Here is a 24,590-nt window from a genome sequence, read left to right on the forward strand (position 1 = left end):
TGGAGCAGTATTGTCTAAGACAGAAGAGCTATCCATGATCTGATGTCTGTTCTACTTTATGGTAACTTCCTCTCACTGGTAGAGGCAAGTTCTTTAGCCACACTTTTCTCCCACTGAATTACAGGAGACATTTAGGATGATGTAAAGAGGACGGTTCAGCAGGACCCAATTACAGCTCAAAGTGTGGGGTCTGGGTCTGGGTTATGCATATCTTTGTTACTGACTGCGTGTTACTGCTAATTCGCCTTGTAATCCGAAGGTTGCCGGTTCAAGCCCTGGGTTGGACAAGCTCGGTCATTGTGCTTGGGCAAAACACTTCACCCGTTGCCCACTGGTGGTAGTCAGAGTAAAGTATAGCTGGCTAAATCCACAAAGAGCAGTGAATATTGAGCTAGCAGCATTGGTCAGCTGATCGCAGCCTGACATGTTAACCTGCTGTTGTGCTTCCATTGTTTTGAATAATTTCACATATTGTTTTCCACATTCTTTCAATTCTTTCCTCTTTTTTAATTTAAAGTAATCAGACATCAGATCACTGCAGTGTTGTTATGACACATTGTCACGGTGTGAAGAAATATTGCTATACTAGCAACACATTGTCAGAACTATGTTGCACCTGTGGCGAAAATGGTTTTATGACTCCTGGTCATTTCATGGGAAACTGTAATCTGCAGTGTTGTCACTTTTTTTCTGTCTTTCTCTGTTTTTTGACAACAGAGTGAGCGATCACACAAGCCCGGGCAGGCCCGTGTGTCTGTGGCATTCAGGGCAGTGGGATACATAGCGCCTGTTTTCTCTGGGGTAAGGGGGCCGTAAGAGCTAACTGTTTGCATTTCGCTTTTGTCAGCAAAACCGGAGTGCCCCTTGGTTTTCCCGGTCTGTTTTTTTCCATCACGTTGATGCCATTCAAGCAAAGGGATTGGCCGGGGAACCGTGAGAGCAATGGTGACATCAGAGCCAGCCTAGGTTCCCATCAAGCGGATCTGGGTCACAGCTGCAGCGGGCTGAAATTGTCGAATGAGACACCACAGGAAGGGGATACACTTAAAAACTTGTTATTTAAGAGGAGGAGCCTCATTCTGAATCCTTTACTGATAAGGTGAGAGGAGGTGGAGGGTATCAGACCTTTATATTTCCAGTTCAGGTTACTCTACTGACTGAATGCAATGTCTCCCAGAGAATTACACTGTATTTGTGTCTGTAGTGGGGCAGTAGGTGTGCACACACAAGATCAGACTTCATACTCTTGGACTGTTGCTGCAGGAGGTAGTTTCACTTTGCAGCCTTGGTGAGCTCGTCATAGCGGCACATGAACCAGTTGCCCACCTGCAGCAGTTTCTGGTTAGATGCAAGTGTAGATGCAAGAAAGCTGGATGACATCGAGGCTGTAACCTAAGCAGCGTGCCTTGAGGCAAACATTTTATGGAAAGGGTTGGGGGAAAAAATCGATATAGCAATGGTATCGTGATATTTTGAGTGGCAATACAGGAACACCAATTATCATTATTTTATTAAAATATTCTGGGATTACTATGAATAACAGGGTTCATTTCATTCATCAAATTTATGAGTTAATGTTAGCAAATCTACATTAAATCGGCTCAACAGAAAAACCTCCAACACAGAATTCTGGGAGTCGGAGTTCTGGCTGAATTCTAGGGCATCAAATACGTATGTCACAAAATGACACCCAAATCAGTTCAGAACTTTTATATAATGTGTTATTTATGGATTTTTGGTTGATATTTTGTTCGTCTTGGTTCAAAATAAACTAGAACTAAATGAAATTAGAGATTATTTATTTGTTTCTAAGTGAGGAAATCTACAAATTCAGCGAGGCATCAAAAAATAATGTAATCACAGACTGATATCAGACAGACTCCATCTTTAGTCTTTAGGTGTTAGTGAAAACAATAACTGAAATCTGATAACTTTATCTCATTAGATAAAACAGATAAAGACAAAGTTTTACTTTGAGGACATAATTTGCAGTTGAAAAAATGTGATTAAGCAGTAATTCACCATAATGCACTCAGCATGTGAGAATATATTAAAAATCACAATAATATGTCACCGAGAGGGAAGCGTTGCAATAATATTGTAATGTGGGAAAAATCTGTTGATTCTCACTTATAAAGTATTCATAATAAAGTCTTTAAGACTCTAAGATGGATTTATGGATTTCTGTCTCAGGTGTTTTAGGAGCAGGTCTCACCTGTTGTTTTGTTGTCTTAAACTAAATAAAGAACAACTGAAAACTCAATTTACACAGTTCGAGCAGCACTGCTCATGCACCCAAAAAGGTTATGAGTGCATAGCCTACATATAAAAGTATATATAGCGACTGTATATAGTGATGTCACCCACTTGTTAGTATTGGCATGCAGCGTTTCAGGTTGGTGCTAAAGCTCAAACTGCGTTACTGTAAAAACCAATCTGTTGAACAATATTTGGATTTTACTGGTCCAGTCCCCAATAAAACTTGAGCCTGATTAATCTGTGGTAGGAACGTGACCAATCAATCACATCTGTTAGACACAGCGCATACGTTCTTCTCAAGAGTTAAACACCTTCTGGTGCCAGATTTGCTGTTTGTTCTGTTAGAACCGTACACTAAGTAGTCGTGACTGATGCAGGCTGAACATCAGTCGGTGGTGAAGTTCTGTAATTGTGAAGCCTTGAGCACAGCATTTTTGCAGTCGCCATCTTGGTGTTTTGAAACCAGATGTGATGAGCGAGGGGCGAGAAACAGAGCACTGCACATGCTCATTGGCTAATAATTTGTGATTTGTGAAATGGCAAAAAAAGTGACCACAGTCGTCAGGGAAGAGTTTACAGAGCTCATGGATCACATGAGCTGGAGTCATGTCTCAATGAAAGGTGATGCCCCCCGCTGGCTGGTAAAAAAGTTGTCATGCCCTTCCCTATTGGCTTCACTTTTCAGGTCTGTAGGCTACGTGCATCTTTTCTACTGTCTATGAGCCAAATTATAGAAGCTTGCAGAGCAGTAGTAGTAGCATCTAGCTAGAAAAGAGGAGGAGAAGATTGAAGGCTGAAAGGCATAACAAAGATTTTAAAGATTTTTAACCCACAGCAGCTCAGAAACAGGTAAGGAAAAGAATTCAGGTAGCATAGCATAGCTACTGAAAAGGCCACTGCTTATTGGACATCCAGGACTCTTTAATGTTATCGTTTAAGTTCAGTTAGACTGCACACATGTTGTGTTTGGCCCTTCTTTGCCGTACGTGTGAGGTGTTTCTGTAGCTTACAGCAATGCTCAGTTAAAATTTATTTACACAACAAAAGTTAGAAACAGTATCAGAGCAAGATCAGCAACAGCCAGTGTGCATGCACTTGGCAACAGCGGGGCAGAAGAACCCCCTTTAAACAGGAAGTTTGGTGCCTTGCTGCAGGATTTTTCCCTTCTCTGGAAAGAAATCCTGTTCAAACTATAGTCCAGATGTTGAAGCCTTGTACCTGATGTCCTCACTTTAACTCTGGCACGTCTTACTTGTGTCGTTTACTTTTCTCTAAAAGCCGAATAGCAAATCACACCACAGTAACCTTAAAGAAAAGCCAGCTGATTTTCCTGGTAGTTGGCTCTCCTGGGGGTTTTCTCTAATTAATAATCACAATCAGCAGTGAAATCATCCTGCGGCCAGGCGAACAGGAGATCTGCGAGTCTGAGGTCATATGAGGAAGCCTTTTGGGTTTTTTTCTTGACAGGAAAGATAAGAGATTCAAGCAGATGCCCAGATGGTTTGTATCACCTTCAACTGCCGGGTGTTTCTGATCATCAGAAGATAAATTGGATTAGCGAAGTAAGAAGGAAGATAACAAAGTATTTCTTGATGAAAAATTGTTATACTCCCACCATCCCCACCCCCACCCCCCATCTAGTACAATAAATGTTCTCCTACTGTAAGCAATCCTTTTCCCCGTTGTTTCAGTAAGAGCACACCCTTCAAATTGAATCCTTATCTGTCTCCTCAAGTAAACACTCACTTATGACTTACTTCCTGTTATCTGGATTAGGTTTAGACTGTTTCTTTTGGATACTCAGATATCATGTTGATGAAAAAATCTTTACACTTCTTGTTTTTCTGCCATAAAAAAGACCATTGTTTGAAGCACTGGCAGCATCACCTGTCGCCTCTTTGAAACTTTTTTTTTTTTCACCCTGGGGTCCTTTTTCCTTTTCACCAGTCTGTGCTACTCTCTGAGTTTCAAGAAGATGTTTTCATATCAAATTTTATAATTTCCTTGTTTTATGTAGCCAATTTCCTTTATACTTAAGCTGCAGTTATAGATTTTCTACGGTCCTTATTCAAAACACATGTTGTGTGGACGTAATTCACTCTGCTGTACTGAAGCAAAGGGTCTATAAAAATGTGACTTTTTCAGAAGAATCTCCCCCAGATGCATTTTTTAATAAAAACAATGTCTATCCTAAAACTACAGTTAACAAATCTGGCAAATATATACAGTAAATCTTGAGCCACTCCTTATTTCTTTATATTTTGCTTCCAAGGAGACTGGCTGTCCTAAACTCTGACTATAAATCATCGAAGCATAAAAAGACACCGAATTTAAGTGATGAAATAATGTTGTGTCTTCCAATAACAGACGACTGAGCAAAGTAACAATTTCAAATAGTATCTTTTAGCACTTTGTTATAGCAACTCAACACAAAAACACATTTCCCCCCATTTCTTTAGCTGAATCTATGAAAAATGCCAGCGATAACACAGTTTAAATTAGGCATAAAATAGTATATTTTTCATGGTATTATGGAGTGTGGTTCAGATGCAGAGAAAAGTGAGTGAGTATCTACGTTTGTGCTTTTTTGGTTGGTAATTGTAACATTTTTACTGTGTTAGACTTTTATTCAGTATTTTAGAGGTGCATTTCTTGACTCCAGCTGTGTTTGTTAGCGTTTGAAAGGTTTTGTCTGCTGTGATGGTGAAATAATTATATAAATAGTATGAAATTGAACAAAAGAGTTAAATTTATAATAGGAACTCTCCTTCGATCAGTGTCTATGCTCTGTGTCTGTCAAAGACTATACAAAAGGACACTAAGGAATGTCAGTGGCCCAGCAGAAACCTGGCTTTAAAATTTAAAGTTAAACCAGTCATTAAACATTCACAAAAAGCTGAAGTATAAACATATAAACTAAAGTAATCACAGGTACATTCCTCTGGTAATTTCCTTCTTCAGTTAAAAAATATGAAGTTGGAATAACTACTCCAGAAGTAGTTGCATGTGCTTTCACTAACAGCTTTCCCAAATGTCTGTAACATATTAACTGAGGGACCTCTCTGCTCGTGTGAAGATGTGCTGTGGATGAAAGTGTTTTTCTTCTTCAAACGAGTGGAAACCATCTCCCTGGAGGTTCTCTGTCACATCAGTGACCCGGCGGGGGGTTGTGGTGGATTTGTTGTCAGACTGGAGACGCTCTTCAGACGCACCGTGCCCAGACTTGTCTCTCTGTGCTCTCTAAATACCACTCGCAGATCTCCTGCACTGCTTCTTGCAGATCTTGTCAACACTGTAACCAGAAGCTAGATGTGTCCGTGCATGTAACGGATGACCCCCTTCGCCGCCACCATCGCACACCCCCTCCACATGCTCTCAGCGTGAGTGAGCACCTTCGGGCTTTTTGGAGATTTCGTGTCTCATCGCTAACTTGCATTCTCAGCAGAAAGTGACAGATTAATTGTCCTGAAGGTAGTTTTTCATTTCTTTCTCAAACATCATCACACACTCTCCTGACAGGATTTCCATTGTCTGTGTGTGCACACCTGCAACATCCAAGTCTCATCAGCAAAGTTGTGGAGGTGGCATCAAACAAAGCGGTCTTTCATATAACTGAGCTCAACCTAAAATGTTGGTAAGACAGAACACGTTTATCCTAAAATATACCCCCAAAAAACTCATTGTTTTCCAAAGATTCTTCTTTTAGGTTAAATATATGCTGTTTGGAGCTGCACTCTGAGTCTGAAATTAACTTTTTATCTGCTGAAGATTAAAAATCCATCAGCTTGTTTTCTAACTGGGAAAAATAATACGTCAGATTCTGTTTCACTGCATTTCATCAACGACATCGGCTAAGATATCATCTCGAGTACAAACTAAAACACATTTAGGTGAAGATAATACCTGTGCTTGGGTTTAACCTTGAACGTCAGTGAACCTGTTAGGAATCAGGCACATTTATGACTGCGGGGTCACGCGGGTCAAACAGTCCATTTGACACACAGCTGGGGAGGCTTAGTCTTCAACAGGATTTCTTTGAAATGACCAAGCAGTGCCCCCCACACCCCAACCCCGTGTACCCAGCGCCAGGTATAGTTTTACGACCCTGAAAGCCGACACTCGCTCACCTCAGCACTGATGTGATTGGGATCAGGTGGGGGGCAGCTTCAGTCTAAACTGTCTCGTTTAGAGCCCGGGGTTGGCTGGTGTCCAGGTGATTCACAGTTCAAATCCCCGTCATCAACACAAACCACAGAGGCTTCGTGTTGTCCTGTCAGCAAAACAGCTATCGTTATTATGTTCAAACACCTGAGATGATAACGACCAGGGGTGGAAAAACAACCAGGCAAAGATTGTAACTTATATCACAAAATACCTTTAAAGTTTTTTGGGGGTTTTTTAAGTTAGCCTATGTGAGGCTTGGGGATGGTTTGCACAGAAGACATTGCCCCAGAGCTGCCTAAAGGTTAGAACAGGCCATGACCTCTTATGATGATGAAAAGGTGTTTTAAATTGAGTTTTTATCTGTCTGCGTTGCTGCATTGTGCTTGTAATTATCACTTGCACAGATAAACAATCTCAAGAACAAAAACACGAGCAAGAGGTCAACCTCAGTGACTCCAATTTACCGAGGTGAGGCCTAAAAGACGGATAGCAGCTGCAGTCATTTGTGTGGATGTGTGTCAGTTAAAGCAGCCACAGCGCTAACTTTAAGCCTCACCAGTCTCCAAATGGATGAGTCATTACAACAAAAACATCCATACAGTTAATAAGGCGAAGGGAACTGTACATGACGACAAAAACCTTTTTTTATGCCGGGCTGCAAACATATGTTTCTTCTGCAAAGTTGGACATGTTAACATGGGAATCTGTGGCGATTGACTCACTTGTGGAGACAGCCTCAAGTGGCCGTTAGAGGAACTGCACTTTTTGGCACTTACCAGCTGTACTGTTTTACTGTTTCTGCTTGAGGCGAACTGGCAGAGAGGAAGTGAAACATCAAAAGTGCAACAGAATGACCAAATAAATGAAAACAAAACCTCAAAGCCATGATAAAAAAAATATCTGATACATTTTGCATAATCTGTAATTGAACTAAATGAACATGAACTCACAGGCTTTGCCAAGTAAGATATGTTCTGTGCTTGTAATGTTTTCCTCCAGTTTAAGATCAGCAGCCATTAGATAGATAAGTTTCAGAACACATCGTATCGTGATAAGGGTCTTGTTGTTTATCTGAAGTTTTTGTTGTCAGTATGAACTGCAGGAAGGCAGATAATAGCGCAGAGACAGAAAGCTCGCATCAGACTGGTGCTCAAGGAAGAGCAGAAAGAAGCCGAACAAGGTGTAAGCTTTCCAAGGGTGCCTTCGAAATCTCATGGGGGGGGGGACTCTGTTTAAAAGGCCTTTTTGTTCAGTCGTAACAACACTAACAAGCCATTTAAAGAAAAGCTGCAGGACATGAGTAGAAACATTCCCCTGAACACGAATAAGGGCTTTCTGCAACAAAACAAGCAGCTGAAATCTCCTTTAAACAAAGTGAAACGCGGGAGGTGGAGGGCCGTGTATGCGTAGTGTTTGTTCTGCAATCCAGATCCATCAGTCACTGCGTTTCTGCAGTCTGGAGCACATTCCACAAATCCTGCTGGGTTTTGTTCCCCATAACCTGCCTAACAGCGACACAGTAGAGTCCTGCAGAGCAGAGCGAGTCAGGCTCATTTAAGCACAGCACATGCACCGCTGTGACCGTACTCAGATAAGCATTCTTCGTTTAATTATTTTGCTTTTACAGGTTGTGTGGCTTTAATGGGAATTCATGTTGGGCTTTTGATATAGTAAAGGTTAGACCTGGCTTTCTGTCAGCACTGCAAAACCTCTGTAACATCAAAGTAATGATGCACGATGGGTTGAAATACATTTTGGCCTTTTAATTTTGCAATCAGGTGACATAAAGTTTTGCAGAACCCGTTCACTGGATAGCTTTGTTTCATTATCCTGCACCTTAAGTGTAAATAAGTAGCGTCTTCTTTCTGTGGCTATAACTGCAAAATCCTCAGTCATAATGAAGCATTTAATTTAAGCAGGTTTAATGCTTCATGTTTGATTTATTTCCTCTGTCAGTGGTGAAAACTCTTAAGGAGAACTTTTTTATGCTTTTCCTTTCTGTCTTTTCTGTCATATAAAATGGTTTATTGTCATATTAATGAACATGGCCCAATTGTCAGAACGTGTATTATTATTATTATATTTATCTTGGTTCACCCCTCAGTTCATCCCCAGTCTCAAAATGGCGTTTGTTAGCTCCTCTCGCCCTTCCTTTAAGCCACAAATTCCCAAAAAACATAGCCATGTATGGTGACAGTAACCACCAACACACCCAGCTGAAGTCTATCTGTGTTTGAGGTCAAGGTTACCTCAGTGCAGTGCTCTGCTGGGTTGCACATTCTCACGGCCGTGAAAGAGGACAATCAGCATTAGAGGAGGCAGGAACCAGAAACCCTCAGAAGGACACCAATGAGAAGAAGAATTAAAACAGCAAAGCTGGAAAGACCGCAAAGGAACCAGAGCAGATCAAAAAACCAAGGTCCAAACAGCAGGTTAAGAGTGAAGATGTGCAACCAAGTGCAGTGAGTCTAGGAGCAAAGCATAGCAGTTCCACTTTCTGAGACAGGAGTACGGGTAGCCTCACACAGATTGCTGTCTCTTCATTGAGTTTCTCTTCCTGAAGACATATTCAAACTCCACTGCTTTAACTGCAGTTTGGCCCTTGCTCTCTTTTGCAGACTCAGTGAGCTTAGCATAGCAACACTTAAGCCTGGTCTCCACCTGCCGCAGGTTCTGGGTCTTCTGATTGGCTGCCTAAAGCATAAAGTTTAATAAACAGCAGGTAGGTGGAGCCATTGTGGCAGAGATGACTATATTAGCAATATCCCTTTCCTGTGACATAATTCAGATCAAAGAGTAGAAAAACTGCATGAAACTGAAGATTTAGGGCAATCTGAGTCTTGTGTTAAATTGACCTTATCATTTTGAATTTGGGCCATGTTTAGTCTGAGCACCAACAAACGTAACACATATTTTAAACTGGTTTTAAACTAACAATGAGTCTTAAAAACCTACAGATCTCCCACCTTTTATATTAATTGTGCAGCAAAAGTCTCATCTTGAAACATCCCACAAGCATGTAAACTGATAACCAAATGCTAATTCCTAAATGCCAAGGAGAACTAGTGCTCAAAGGGAAGATGCATCCATCCATGCATGCTTCATTATTTCATAAAAGGACAATATCCGCAAATGTCGGAGCTGCACTGGCCTGTGGGAAGATTCACGGGCACTGATAATGGAGGTAATTTGTTTCATCTGCACGTATATCGATAGTGTCTTTTCCCACAGGTTTTTCTGAGTGGCACCGGAAAAGGAAATGCACATCATTTTGTGATAGGATGAGTACACCCAACTGTTCCCTGCAACTGCAGAGCTGCAGATGCAGTTTTGCTTTAGGCTGAGGACAGAGTGAGATGAGGAGGTGCAGATGGGATAGATCCGCTCTGTAATTTGCTTCTGTGGAAATAAGCAGAGGCATTTCCTCTTGATCTAACAGGGGGGAGGGTGGTATTAATGATAATGGGACATTCTGAGACCAACTGGCTCTTAAACTGAGGAAAAATACATGACTCAGTGACCTGATTATGAGGTTATGCTGTCATTAACCTCGGGGTTCAAAATGATGATGATTCAAATCCAGAGAACATTGACCTCTGCCTCAGGGCTTTCTGTAGTTTGTTTTTGCTTCTCTCCCTTCTTATTACTTATTTTCTTTGTCTTGTTTCTTCCTTTCTTCTTTGTTCTTTTTAACTTTATGTCCCAAGTCATCATAGTCAACTTATAGTTGGATTATCACTCAGTTAGCCTCACACATTCACATTCCCTGCACCACGAATCATAACCACTTTTGGTGAATTTGTAGCAACTTCACAACTGATAAGATGCACATATTATAGCAACAACTGTGTGTGTAGAGCCAAGCATTCACCCTCTAACAGCAAACTTTAGGTCATTCAGACTGAAACATTAGTGATTGCCTGCAGAGGCAATGAAAGATGTTGTAAGGCTTCTGATAAAGCCAGTAGATATCAGAATAAAGCAACACTTCCTCTTCTATGCGTCCATCAGAGTTTAATTTAAGACTATATATGCAGAGCATTTCTAAAAATCTGGTTTTGAGATTGCATATCAGCACATGCCTCTGTTGCTCTCCACAGGGAGAGTTTGCCTGCATGCACTTGAGAACTGCGCAAATGGGATTTGCAAATACTTCTTTGACTAAATACTGAGTAGAAATGGAAACCTAAAAGGGGGGCAGCTGTGGGTCAGGAGGTAGAGTAGGTTTTCCACTGATGAAAGAGTCAGGTTTGAAAAGTCACCAGTTCTTTCACGTGCTAAAAATGATTGGTTCAAGCATGGGCAGCACAGTGTGGGACCACCACATAGCTACAGCACACTTAATCTAAGCTGTCATGTTTCTGCATTTCCATCTAACGCCATGACATCATATCTGGCTTCACTAATCTCACAAACAGCTGCAAACAAAACAGCAATTGTAAAAATACGGGCTTATCTAGTGGGTCATCGGAAAGGCACCATCTTAACAACTGGCCTCCCGCTGCCGTCATCTCAGTGAGGCCTTGTTCTGCTGAAGGTCTCTTCCTGTTAAAACAAAGCAGATCTTTTTCACTTCCGCACTGGCCTTTCCGTTAAAGTAAAACCTGCCCTGTGGCTGATTTTGTCGTGAAACTGAATTGAAGTTTATTACAACCACAACATTTTTAGAAGTGCAATGACATTATACTTTAATTGCCAAGATTTTTTTTCTTTTTTTTGTCTTTGATAACATCTGGAGGAAGTTTCTGGTGTTTCTGGGCAGTCAGTCTTCTGTTATCGAGCAGCACATACTAAACAAACATCCGATAATTCTTTCTTCAGATATATGAAACAGTAGTTTGGAAACAATCAAATATTGTTATTTGTGTAATTGTGCCTCTTATTAATGCATCAATTCTAAATAATTGCCAAATTGGATGCAATTACATGACAGACTTCAGTCTCCCTGTTAATTAATATGCATTGCTCCATTTAACTAAAATAAACATAAGCTTAAAGGTCAATTTTGTGTGTTGGGCTGTGATATCAATTGCAGGAGAAACTGGGGCTCATGCAAACTCTATATTGCCGTGAGGCCTATGTAATCAGATTAGGTAAGTAATTGTGTCAGATTGCTTTTAGTTCAGTGGGTTAAGTTACTACTTACAAAAAGCTGCCAAGTAATTTGTATTCACTGACATGTTCAAAGTAATCTGATCCAACCCTGCCTACAGCAAACTACTAAGTACTGACCCACAAGGTCACGTACAGACATGCCGAGTTGTCCCTGCCTATGAAAGCATGACGTTGTCTAAATGAACCACGTTGTTGTTTCAGGTCTCTGAAAACTTTCAGGAGCTGAAGAAGAGAGCAAAAGCACCTCAAACTCAGGAACTGGTTAAAGAGCCATACTCATTGACAAACAGCACATTGAACCATCCCCGCTGTGGCGTACCGGACTACCCCACCAAGGAAGAGTGGCGGCACCGGGGGCGATACCGCCAGAGACGCTACACCCTGTATGGACAACGCTGGGACAAGACGGACCTCACCTATAGGTACACACTGGGGCCCTTAGCTGTGTTGTAACTATATGCTGTGTTTGATCATAAATAAAGCTTACAATAATAAAACGTGAACTTCTACAGTCCCGAGAGAACTCCGTGCTGATGTAAGCCACGAGATTCATCCGAAATGTGCAGCTGAAAAAGCGTCCTGCAGTGTTACCATTTGGTGCACGAACATACGATTGTTTTTCTGCTTCAGCAGGCGGCTTTTTCAGACGAGAAAAAAAACTGTTTTCTCAAACCCGAACAGCAGATGGACGCAGTTAGAGATTAGATGGTGAATATGGTGGAGTATTTAGGAACAATGAGCCAAATATAGAGACTGAGAAAGTAAAGGAATTGTAGCGTCTTAGTAAAGTGTTTGGACAATGATCACAACACTTCAGTGCAGCCTGGTATTGATCCTCCAAATCTCGAAACATCATTCTTCCAAAAGATATTCATTCAAGTGGTGAAGGAGTAGAAAGCTATGACTGTATGGATGTGGGTGATGTCCACTCTCATCAGCATAAAAATACTTCATCACTGGATAAATGTGATCACTAAGAAATGCTTTGCAGTGACGTTTCCCTCCATCAGCTTTTAAGTGATGACACATTAACCTGTTTTCAAGTTAAAGTACTGTGTGTCATTATACCATTATACAGTTCATGTCTTGTGTACCTTTAGCTCATTTTTTAAAAACCTCAGGACCCCAACTTTTTGGTTGCAAAGCATTCAAAAACAGGAACTTCACTGATCTTTCAAATGAAACCTACTCCCTCTTACTTGTACACCCAAAGGACTAATTACATGCAAACAAAATGCAATGAATTCATCAACACCTCTCATGTAAATTGGGAAACAGGGGGCACCTGGATTTGAACCAGAGACCTCTTGATCTGCACTCAAATGCTCTACCACTGAGCTATACCCCCTCAGCCAGTCACTTTATGCAGAAGCTAGACATAGGTTCCAGTCTTGGAAAGTGAAGGTGATGTTGCTGTGCCTTACAGCTGCATTCTTTGAAATGAGCAGCTCCAGAGTTATATAGAAGTTTTTGAGAAAATAACCTAGTTCTCATTTCAAGTGTCATCACTTTAAGTTAATTAATGGACATCAATTTAAAGTCATGTCTCGTCTACTTAAATTCGTGTTGACTCACTTCCTCGTTCCCATCTCCACTGGGAGACGAGGAGTTGAGCATGTGCAATTTGGGAAACGATAATGGGAGAGTCTTCCAGTTAAAGTAATATACACAGTAAGGCACAAGCATATGGTTTAGGGGAGAGGTTGGGAACTCAAGGCCCAGTGAGCCTTGGGGTGCTCCAAGGAACAGTCCTTATTTAAACATATAGTTCTTATTTAAACAGGGGGCATCCGGATTTGAACCAGAGACCTCTTGATCTGCTGTCAAATGCTCTACCACTGAGCTATACCCCCACAGAATGGTCTTGACTGTTTGCAGAAGATGGACATAGGGTCCAGTCTTTAAAAGTGAAGGTGATGTGGCTGTGCTTTAAAGCTGCATTCTTTGTAATGACCAGTTGTATAGAGGTTTTTCAGAAAATGAACCTAGTTCTCATATCAAGTGACATCACTTTAAAGTCATGTCTCTTCTACTTAAATGTGTGTTGACTCACTTCCTCATGTCTCTTCCGTGTTCCCATCTCCACTGGGAGATGAGGAGTTGAGCATGTGCAATTTGGGAAATGATAATGGGAGAGATTCCCACTTAAAGTTAAAAAAAATATACACAAAAAAGCACAAGAGTATGGTTTAAGGGAGGAGTTGGGAACACTGGCGCTTGAGGCCTGGAGTTCCCCACCTCTGGTATAGGGCATGGCCCCTTTTTCAATCAACCATTGTCCATTGATTTTTTAGTCAGATAGGTAGCATTTAAATAGGAATTTACTAAAGTAAAATAATCCTCATGTATCTTATACTTTGTGCCAGCCCTTGTTTTATCCACTGTCTGCAACATTGTCTTAGGCTTCTCCTTTAAGAGAACTTTCTTCTGATTGGCTGACCCCAACCAAACAAAAGGTTACGCCCAATTCGCACCACCCATTATGGCCATATTTGGTGGTTGCCATATAGTGCAGCTTGGAAAGTTGTTTTTTTTTTCAACTTAAGCAAATAAATGAAATGAAAAACAGCTCTTACACAAACAGGGGGCACCTGGATTTGAACCAGAGACCTCTTGATCTGCAGTCAAATGCTCTCCCACTGAGCTATACCCCCACATTCTGTTAGCGCTATTGACTGTATACAGAAGATGGACATATGGTCTTTAAAAGTGAAGGTGATGTGAATGTGCTTTAAAGCTGCATTCTTTGTGAGGTCCGGCTCCAGAGTTACATAGAGGATTTAACCAACCAAGTTCTCATATCAAGTGACATCACTTTAAGTTAATTAATGGACATCGATTTAAAGTCATGTCTCTTCTACTTAAATGTGTGTTGACTCACTTCCTCATGTCTCTTCCTTGTTCCCATCTCCACTGGGAGACGAGGAGTTGAGCATGTGCAATTTGGGTATTGATAATGGGAGAGGCTCCCAGTTAAAGTTTAAAAAATGATACACAAAAAAGGCACAAGCATATGGTTTAGGGAAGGAGTTGGGAACTCCAGGCCCCAAGGGCCGGTGTCCTGCAGGTTTTAGATCTCACCCTGGGTCAGTACACCGGAATCAAATGATTAGTTCTTTACCAGACCTCTGGAGAACTTCCAGACATGTTGAGGAGGTCATTTAGCCATTTAAATCAGCTGTTTTGGATCAAGGACACATCTAAAGCCTGCAGGTCTGGAGTTCCCCAACCCTGGTTTAGAGGATTGCTATCTTTCGATTAACCAGTATCCATTGGTTTTTCAGTCAGATAGGCTGCATTTTATCCACTGTCTGTGACATTATCTTAGGATCCTCATTTAAGGGAACTTTCTTCTGATTGGCTGACCCCTGCGAAATTCGCACCACCCAATATGGCCATATTGGGCATAACTGCCGAATGGTCCAGCTTTGAAAGGTTGTTTTCAACTTAAGAAATTAAATAACTAAATCAGTCTTTATTCAAAGAGGGGGCACCCGGATTTGAACCGGAGACCTCTTGATCTGCAGTCAAATGCTCTACCACTGAGCTATACCCCCATGTCCTTATTTGCTGCCTGTCATAGACTGTATATAAAAGATGGACACTGCGTGCAGTGCAGCATTTTGATTGTGGTCTTGATTGTTTTCCTTTAATTTGTCATCTAAGCATTAGCAGAGAGTAACAGCAGAGCTAAAAGAGAGAAAATACACATTCAACATATGAACATCACTCTGTGTTCACATCTTGTTCCTGCTCTTGAGACAGACTGGATTAAGGACATAAGGAAAATAATCAAAAATTACACAACCTACAGAGCACTTTCAGTCGTCAACTTGACCTTCAGAAAAAGGGGTGGTGCTTTTCTTTAATCTAAAGCCGTGGTACCATCGAGCGTCTGGCGGTCTGGCTGCTGCCTCTCTGTCTGGCTCACCCGGTGTCCCTTTCATTGTACTCATTCTTCAACCTAACACTATACGAAGACAGGCAGAGCGAAAGCAAGAGGTAGGAGGGTGATTTTAATAGCAGCACTGGCCACAATCTAATTAGATTCTGCTTCACAGGACCAGCTCATGGTGACACCTGACGGAGTGATGTGGTTTACCAGGATCAAGGCAACACCCAACTACGTCAAACTCTCACTGTTATGACCATAATAAGGCCCTCGTTCCTCCCCAGCCGTTGTAAATGAGTCTGATATGAGAGTGGAGCCATGCTAATGAGGCCCTGTGTTTATTTTTTATTCAGAACCAGCCAGCGTTTTGAGCTTGTGAGGCAAGCTCTGGCATGACACCGAAGTCAAGCTGGCTCAGCTGAGAGCGCTGTTGTTGTAACCGCTTGAATGGTTTTTAGATCAACTGAAAAGGAGGTCTCAGGTGGCTGCAAAAGGTTAAAGGATGGCAGGGCTGCGTTAAGGGAGATAGATTCCACGAGTTTGCTTTTTTTATATATGTTAGACTTCATTCTTTAACTTTCTTATGTTAAAAACATTTTGTCTACTGCAAGGAAGCAAAATAAGTTGTAAAAGGTTCGCTTAAACTGGTCTGCAGTGACAAACGTTGCACACACATGGAGTAATGACTTGTCAGTCATACAGTAAACCAAACCCTGCTGCTTTTTGACTGTAAAGGAGACAGAAAAACATCATAAAACCCACAGGGAAAGTGTTTCCTGTGGTCACTGCTTCACTTCAGGACTTCTAAGGAAACAAGAAGTCGTCCCTTTAGGAAGAATGCTGGTTTAAGTCACTTCAGGTATATCTTTGGCTTTTAACCCAGAAGCTGCATCCATGTTTATACAGTTTATGGTATTAAACAGCAATTTATCCAGCTGTTACAGAGCAACACCATTCATTTGGAAACAGATCGACGCAGTCTAAAGTTCTCTCTTTTTGCACTGCTCTCCACCAAGTCTGAGAGCATGGGCTGTGATAGTTTCACCTGCTTCTTTTAAAGTGCTCCAGTCACAGTCACACACTGGTGATGGCAGCTACATTGTAGCCACAGTCACACTGGGGCGCACTGACAGTCCAAAAGACTGAAATATGTATTTTAAAGGGAATAATTTATTATTTAGTAAGTACCTAAGTACCTAGGTCGTATTTAGATTTATTTATATATATCTTCTAATGTATAAAATATTTGAGCCATACAGGTAGATGTCTCTTAACAGATCAATACCTGTACACTTTGTATCTGTAAAAATACACTCTAAATTCAGAATCAGACACTTTTCATTTTTCAGTAAACACTCTGTTGGTATTTCTTTTCCCACACATCGAGGTTTAAGAATTTTTTTTACGCTATTTGGAGGGCAAACTAAAAAGGCAGTTATTGGGATGAATGTCTGGAGTTTTTACTGCTTGTGTGTCTCCAAATTAAGACCATATTTTCCATAAAACCCCCAAAGAACAGGAGCTGATAACGACCACTGTAAATAATGGAAACGTGTCCTGTCTTCTCGATTAGTTCCTTGAAGCAATGCACTAAATTCTTAGTGATGGGCTTTGTCAGCCGTTAATGTGCTCGGTTTTAAGTTGCTGTAGTTGCTTTGATTTGTTTGGTACAAATGGTTGCAATGGTTAGTTTCAGATGTTGCTTTTCTGCTGGTTTTAGTTGCCGCCATTGCCGTGTTCAGTTGAAGGCGTTACTGTGGTTGCAGCATTTGGCTTAGCTGCTGTAGTTGCCATATTTCACAGTCGCTTGAATTTTAGTGGTTAGTTTAATTTTTTTTGTAGTTTAAATGTAATATTGGTGTAGCTTCAGTATTAGTTGCTGTAGTTTTACAACAATTAACAGCAACTGTAGTTTTGTAGTCTTTGGGTAAGAAAAAGTTGCCCAAAAACAAGTGCACAGATGTCATGCTCAGAGCGAGAGAGGTCTGTTGCAAAAGCGCTGTCTCCTTTGCCTCTCCGTCTGTTGTGCTGCACATCCAGCAGGCCCTGATGACATGACCTCAGGGACTTGCTGGGGACGTATGGGTGAAAAATTTCTCTGATCCACACTGGCGCTTGTCCATGCAGAACTCTAAAAGTCAAAATCTTAAAGTGGACTCTAAAGGCAATGGGGAGCTTACTTTATCCAGAAGTCTCACAGCGGCAATCTGAACAACCTGCACGTGTTCCAGGGAGGTTTTGTTAAGACGTGAACAATGAATTGCAAAAACCCAGACGTGATGAAATAAAGGCATGAATAAATGAATCTCCAATTCAGAATGTGACACAGTGGAATTCAGCTTGGCAATATTTCTCAACTGATGAAAGCCAGAGTGAGCCAGAGACTTAATGTGAGCATCCAAAAGGAAGGCTGAGTCAAAAGTTACACTAAGATCTCTCATCGCTAGAAAAAGAATTTTGTTGTTGTGGAAATCATCTCAGCCACCATTATTAAAGTCTGGCTACAGGATATCTTAGGACTCTTACAATTGGAGAAGATAAAATTCTCCATCAGAGGCTCATCGGATAGATTTTTTACTTAAATACTTAGAAAAGTTACCAGCACGAGAAATCTCTCTGTAGTCCACCATATGACAGTGTACAAATTTTTCTGCTATTCCCAGCAGTGGCTGTTCTACCTTATAAGAATACTCTATTTAAAGATATTCCAGCATTATTAGTTTGTTTCGACCGAGGAGCAAGTAATCATTAATATTAATATTAATATTGTTACTATTGGTTAAGATTTATATCAATATTGATTAATGTTAAGACCTTGTTTTTTGAGGCTAGCAGATGTTAATGTTAATATTAAACTATAAGGATACGTAGTACTATCTTATTGTTGATTTCTTTTCTTGTTTTTTGTTTTGTTTTTTTACTTTGTTTTGTTTTCTATGGGTCAATTCATTTTCTCTATAACATATTCATTTTTACATTATTGGGAGGGAGTGGGGGGTATTCAGGTACTCATCCCATTTATGTTTTTTTTTGTATGTTATAAAAAAGGAAAAGATTATTACTTCTATATGTACCTATGTGTTTTATGACAGTTTGGTATTGAAAAATAAAAGAAAGAATAATAAAAGTTACACCAAGGTTCCTGATATAAGATTTTTCAAATGTGGTAGGAGGCCTAGAGTTCCTCATCATTAAGTTGGATAAAATTATCTGCCATCCAACTTTTAATAGATTCAGCATCATCTGCACAGCACTGATAGGAAATAAAAGTGCTTGAAATGTACTAAAGAGGGAGTGGAAACAACAGAAACAACAAAAGGCCCCAAACCAGAACCTTGTGGCACACCGTAGACAAGAGAAGTGGAAGAAGACAGCTTAGCTTAAACAATGGAAGAGTTAGCCTGGTTTCATCCACTCATATGTCACATTAATGAACATTTTAGATTTTAATGTCTTTATACAATAGGAAGTTTAAAACCATAGTTTGTGGCTTGAGAGGACTCTTTACAGTGAAGCTATTCATTATGAACAGTCAGGTTGCGCGGTCTGGTACCACTGTGCCAAAAAATGTTATATAGCCAGTAGCGCTACATACAAGCTAAGCACGTCCTGACAGCTCTGAGCAATCTTCTCTGTGTATTCACAGAGTTCTAAAAAACTTTACTCATGTAATTCAAAAAACCTCATGTAAGTCTAGATCATACTTTACAGAATTCAAGTACCATTCCTGTTAAAGTTCTCCACTTAGCACCGTACAAAGTGTAGCAACACATGGACACACATTTGTGTCTTCTTTTAGAGTACTTTCAGTTAATGGGGTGTAATCTCCTTTTTAAACCCATGGTAACAACCAAATGCAGGTGTTTAACACTTCTGCACTGTGATGATTGGACAGTCAGGCCAGCTTGCTGCTTGTTTTCAGCAGTTATGCCTCTCTGCAGATGTTGCTGTAGTCCAGTGGGTACTTAAGCTGGAGATGTTTAAGTGTGTGGTTGCAGATGTTTCTGTTTTCGCAGTGGTTGCTTTACCTGTTGCTTTTGCCATTTATAGTTGTGCATTGCAGTAGTCACAGCAGGTATTTTAGTTGCAGATGTTGCTCTGTTTGCATGAAGAGGGTTCATGTATTTAGTTGAAGGTGATGACGTTGCTATATTTAGGTGCAGATATTTCTGTAGCTGCAATGAGCAGTTTAGTGGCAGATGTTTCCTGGTAGTTTACTAGTTGGTTTAATTGCTGTAGTTGCAGTGGTGCAGTGGTTAGCACATTTGCCTTACACATTAACGCTTCCTGGCTCCTCCCTGGGAGGAGACACAGCACCAGCCTCATGGGGTACTCAGTGAGCTCCCAGGGCCGGTCCCATGGATAATTGCGAGGGTTGCGTCAGGAGGAGCATCCGGTGTAAAATCTGTGCCAGGACAAACATTGCTATAGTGACCTCTCGGGATATAAGAACGCATCCGAAAGAAAGTTTCAGTGACTGGGTTAGTCAGAGTAATTACTGTGTATAGTTGTGTAATCACAGTGGGTAGGTTATTGACAGACGTTTCTGTAGTTTGCTAGTTGGTTTAATTGCTGCAGTTTCTTTAGTTTCAGTGGTCAGTTTCGTGTCAGTAGTTACTGTGTGTAGTTGGAGGTGATGCTACAGTTTTTTTGGTCGGTGTGGTTGGAAATGTTGCTGCATTCAGAAGACGTCCAAAGCTTTGCTTGCCAGAGGCTGTTGCTTCATACCAACCCCAGACAGCTGTGCATTTCCATAATATGTCACAGTAATCTCATTTACCGCAGAAGCAACATTGAGATTTGATGCAAAGCCAGTGTTGGTCCATATGATTTATGAAGCATTTCAGTCTTCTTGGTAAAGCGTGATATTTTGTGGATTTTTGGTTTTATTTTGTGGGTTATCACACTGGGTGGTTTTATCTAAAAGGAAAGGGAGGAGATTTTACCGCAGTGTTTTGTTAGCAAGCCTGAGGGTAGAAGAACACCTCCCCACTAAAGAGACAACTGAAGATATCTGATTAAAAGGGGGATGCAAGGCTGGTGGTCTCACTTTGCTACTGTACATCCTGTGTGTGCGTATGTGTGTATGTAACACCTCTATTCATTTCCTGCAGGATTGATGGATTTCCTTGGCAGTTTGGAGAGGAAAGGGTTCGAGGTGTCTTTCGGGATGCAGCAAAGATCTGGAGTGACGTCACTCCGCTCACCTTTACCGAGGTCCGTAACGGACACGCTGACATTCGCATCGACTTCAGAAGGTGGGAAGAATTGCTGAAAAAAATATTAAAAAGATCAGGAGCAAATGTCAAATTACACCATGTTGTGAATTATAGTTAATTAGGCCTAAATATAAAACGTGAGCATCGTTACACCTGAGAAATACAGCTGCATTTGAGCTAGAATAATACAGTTTATGATGCGGTTATGCCACAAATCATGGTTAATAGACATTGCTTTAAAATGGCACTCAAAGGACACATTGTCTCCTTTTTCTTTAATATCTGTTGCCTTGATTCCCGCTCCTTGTGTTTTTTCCTCGCCTCCTCCACTTGCATCTCTGGTGGGAGGGAGTAAAGCAAAAAAAAAAGAGAAGCAGAGGAATTGAAAATGTGTAATTTGGTAAAGAAGAGTTTTTTTTCTTGCTGCCCCAAAATGCACAAAGACCCAACTAATCATTGTACAGGAACAGCATCCAAGATGTGCTAGCTTCAAAGTCAGGGGGCACCCGGACTTGAACCGGAGACCTCTTGATCTGCAGTCAAATGCTCTACCACTGAGCTATACCCCCACCTGCCAGTCCTTTGCAGAGCTGACTTATATCTGCTTTCTTTGTAAAGTCCAGCAGGTCACCTCTGTATGCAAAAAGATAGTATAGAAGTCCATGATAAAACCTTTGCTTTGTAATTGCAGTAAACACTCTACACTAGTTCAGGTTAATACAAGATGTTTATTTCATGAATTATGTTCTCGTGCTATCATTTATTGGTTGATGAATGAAAACAATTTCTCAACATATCGGTAAATACCTAATATTGACCGATAATGTTGCCAGTTAACCTAATTAGTTGTAAACTGTTCCTCCATTTTTCTTGCTTTAGCACTTACTTTTGCCACCTTTTATTGCCGCCGTCCCAACTTTTCGAGACACGTTGGTGCCATCAAAATCAAAATAAGATAATGCTGTCTCACTTTAAACATTTTCTGAGTTCTATTGTGAATAAAATGAGATTACATTTACATTTTTAGAGTTGTAGTTGTAGTTGTGAGTTAGATCCAGCATAGATCATTTTGAACTAAAGACAAAGATCTTTGCTACAGAGGGATTTCCAGAATCACAAAGATGAAAACACGAGATTACAGAGCAAGAAAAGACGAGGAGATTATACCAGAGATATAAAACTGGACTTTTGTGGGGGATCTGTGTCATCCTTGGAATTATGTAAATTCTTTTGTGAAGCTTTGATTGGTTATCAGTGGAGCGATTTTTATGTTTTTCCTCTTTTGAATCAGGTTGTGTTTTTGCTTTTGAATTGCTTTTATCCACTCTTATAGAACCAACTACAGATGAATGATAAGATAAAGGAAAAACCAGCATTAAATGCCCCAGTAACCTTTACGGCCACCAGGTGCTCGATTATTCAGGTCTATGAGCACATCTGGAGGGTTGATTACCTTTCTTCCCAAATATATTCTCTTATTTTTTCTTGCGTTAGTAGTGATGGAGAGTGAGGTCACACATTAATCCAAGATGTCCCATTGTTGTTCATTTATGACTACAAAGACCAAAACATACGGTTCATTTTCCTCAAATATATATAATCAGCAAATCGTTTAGTGATCCCTGTTAGTGATGCCTGGGGCAGTTCAGCCATAACTTTAGACTTTTCCTGCTCATACATGCTTTGAACGATCTTGTTACCAAAGTGGACACGCAACAGGATGTCATAGCGTGGCTCAAGCACGTTCATCATATCTTTAAACCCCTTGTTTTGCACAACGGAATATGGCCTCATGTCTGCAGCCATAAACACCTTTTTTAATAGCTTTAGCCCGGTCGGATTGGGCAGCAAAGGGCTGCTTAAATGCCGCAAACTCCTCTGCTCCTCCACTTGGACCGCTAGCGCTGGCCATAACTATCGCTTGACAGACTGACCACGCGCACCATACACACATTTTTATTTTATTTTTCGAATCTTCGGATCACGTGCGTGCCGAACCGTGGAGTGGGAACTGTTCAGATCACGGATCAATAATGATCCGTTGCACCACTAGAATGCACACATTAAAGGATATAGGGAACTACAGGGATCTAGGAGTGGGGGGGACACACAACACTGAGGGACAACAAGCAAAAGAAGAGACGAGCAGTACATTGTTAATTTATCCAAATGTGCTTATTCTTTCTGCTAGTGTTGAATCCTCCCTTAAAGCTGAAGCTGACAGATGAATGTTTAGAATCTTTTGTCTGTAAAGCTGTTAAAAGGTTTCTGCTCAGTGCCTTTATTGCTCATCGGAGTGTTTGTTTTATAAAAACCTGCAGTTTATGGCATGGAGACAACCTTCCCTTTGATGGCCGGGGTGGCATTCTTGCTCACGCTTTCTTCCCTAAAACACACCGACAAGGTGAAATTCATTTTGACGCTGATGAGTCATGGACACTCGGAAACCACATGGGTGAGTGTATGGCTGAGTTTATTTTTTATTGCTGGAAGCTGTGCATAAAAACTGTGAAATGAATAGAATTACAGTTGTGATTACTGTCTGAATATCTCCATTGTCTGCTGCTGTCGCTGTCACTTGTTTCCCAGCAGAACATTTGTTTCAGTAAATAGCTGCCATGTTTTGTGGAGTTGCAGAAGGCATTCATCTGTGGCTCTCAGTAATATCCAGCCTATTGTTATGGGTTTTTTGATCCCCGTATACCATAACAGGAGCTTGGTTTTCATTGCTAGCAATAATTCATACTGATGATTTAGTTCATAATTTTTACTGACAGAATTATTGGGCACAGCAAAGGGACAGAGGGGGTCAGTGGTTAGAGGATTTTGACTTTGCTTTATCCAGATGATGTGGTTCTGTTGGGCAGCTTGAAGTCAGGTGTTAAGAACCTTGATTGGGAATTTGGTTAAAGTGTGAAGCCGTGTGGTTCTCAGCATGAAAAGGATGGGGTATGTACTCTGGGTAGAGATCTTTGGAAGAAGTGTCCCAAGAGGGCAAGAAAGAGTGGAAGAGATCAATGGAGAGGGTTGTGCAACATTTACAATGATGCAGATGGTCTAACGGTAAAGACAGATGAACATGAAAGTAGAATTGTAACTTTATGGTTGATTTAAGTTCCTGGCCTCACTTTGGGTTGTGACAGAGGGAATGAGTTTGCAGATAGCAGCAGGAATGAGCAAATGAGGGCATCTGCTACGTGCTGCATGAGGTAGCGTGTAGCCTCCTTTCAGAAGAGCTGGATGACATGCCCAGGGGTGGGAAGTTCCCTGTGACACTAAGATAAGATAAGCAGCTGAGGATGGATGGATGGATGGATGGATGGATGACTTTTGGACTGATGGACATTTTTTTACTTGTTTAATCAAATTATAAAGTAGTTTCCAGGAGCTTCCATAGTTGTCAGGTACATTACTTTAATATATGGGCTGAACTGACATATATCTAAACTTTCATGCTGCAGTTTTTTTAGATAATAGTGTTATCGCTAAGACCAAAACAAAGCAAGGCATACTTTTATATGAGAAAAGTACGAAACTGACAAAAATAGTCCATGTTGCTGTCAGTTTCTTAAACCCAATGTTTGTGACAGTCCAGAAAATAAGTTCACTGTACCACAAATGAGGCAGTAAAACAGCCACGTAAATGACATAAATGTGTTTGTACTGGAAACATGATCAACAACATCTGTGTATTGTTTTAGACTCACAGATGTTTTTGTTGTCTTGTTGTGACCAGCTTTGGCTGGGGAGACAACGTCACTTTTTCAATCATGTTTTCTTGAGGTCATACATTCATAGAGTGCTTGTCACACCTTGCAGCTAATTTTATATTGCCAGTAAGAAGTATGTCGCTGAATCGTCCAGAGTACCCAAAAGAAACTCGTGCAGGCGTGCAGATTCAAATCGAATTCCTTATTACCGTGCACTGCTGCAGCACTGAT

The 24,590-nt window shown here is 40.8% G+C and overlaps 1 protein-coding gene and 5 non-coding genes across 6 annotated transcripts in view; 1 reads left to right on the forward strand and 5 right to left on the reverse strand.

The window, feature by feature from the left end:
• LOC146658012 (stromelysin-3-like) overlaps nucleotides 1-24,590 on the forward strand; it is a 35,004-nt gene that overhangs the window by 2,768 nt on the left and 7,646 nt on the right. The window contains exons 2-4 of the mRNA XM_085426402.1: nucleotides 11,740-11,960; nucleotides 20,545-20,688; nucleotides 22,971-23,104. Coding sequence (XP_085282528.1) covers nucleotides 11,740-11,960; nucleotides 20,545-20,688; nucleotides 22,971-23,104 — 499 coding nt within the window. The remainder of the gene's footprint in view (nucleotides 1-11,739; nucleotides 11,961-20,544; nucleotides 20,689-22,970; nucleotides 23,105-24,590) is intronic.
• trnac-gca (transfer RNA cysteine (anticodon GCA)) lies at nucleotides 12,815-12,886 on the reverse strand. The gene has a single exon. It is a non-coding gene; the product is annotated as a tRNA-Cys (tRNA).
• On the reverse strand, nucleotides 13,320-13,391 carry trnac-gca (transfer RNA cysteine (anticodon GCA)). Its single transcript has one exon. It is a non-coding gene; the product is annotated as a tRNA-Cys (tRNA).
• On the reverse strand, nucleotides 14,121-14,192 carry trnac-gca (transfer RNA cysteine (anticodon GCA)). The gene has a single exon. It is a non-coding gene; the product is annotated as a tRNA-Cys (tRNA).
• trnac-gca (transfer RNA cysteine (anticodon GCA)) lies at nucleotides 15,024-15,095 on the reverse strand. The gene has a single exon. It is a non-coding gene; the product is annotated as a tRNA-Cys (tRNA).
• trnac-gca (transfer RNA cysteine (anticodon GCA)) lies at nucleotides 21,147-21,218 on the reverse strand. Its single transcript has one exon. It is a non-coding gene; the product is annotated as a tRNA-Cys (tRNA).

This window comes from Rhamphochromis longiceps, linkage group LG12, assembly GCF_057381845.1.
Source record: "Rhamphochromis longiceps isolate RC_006_pf linkage group LG12, R_longiceps_female_GT1.1, whole genome shotgun sequence".
Classification (NCBI taxonomy): domain Eukaryota; kingdom Metazoa; phylum Chordata; class Actinopteri; order Cichliformes; family Cichlidae; genus Rhamphochromis; species Rhamphochromis longiceps.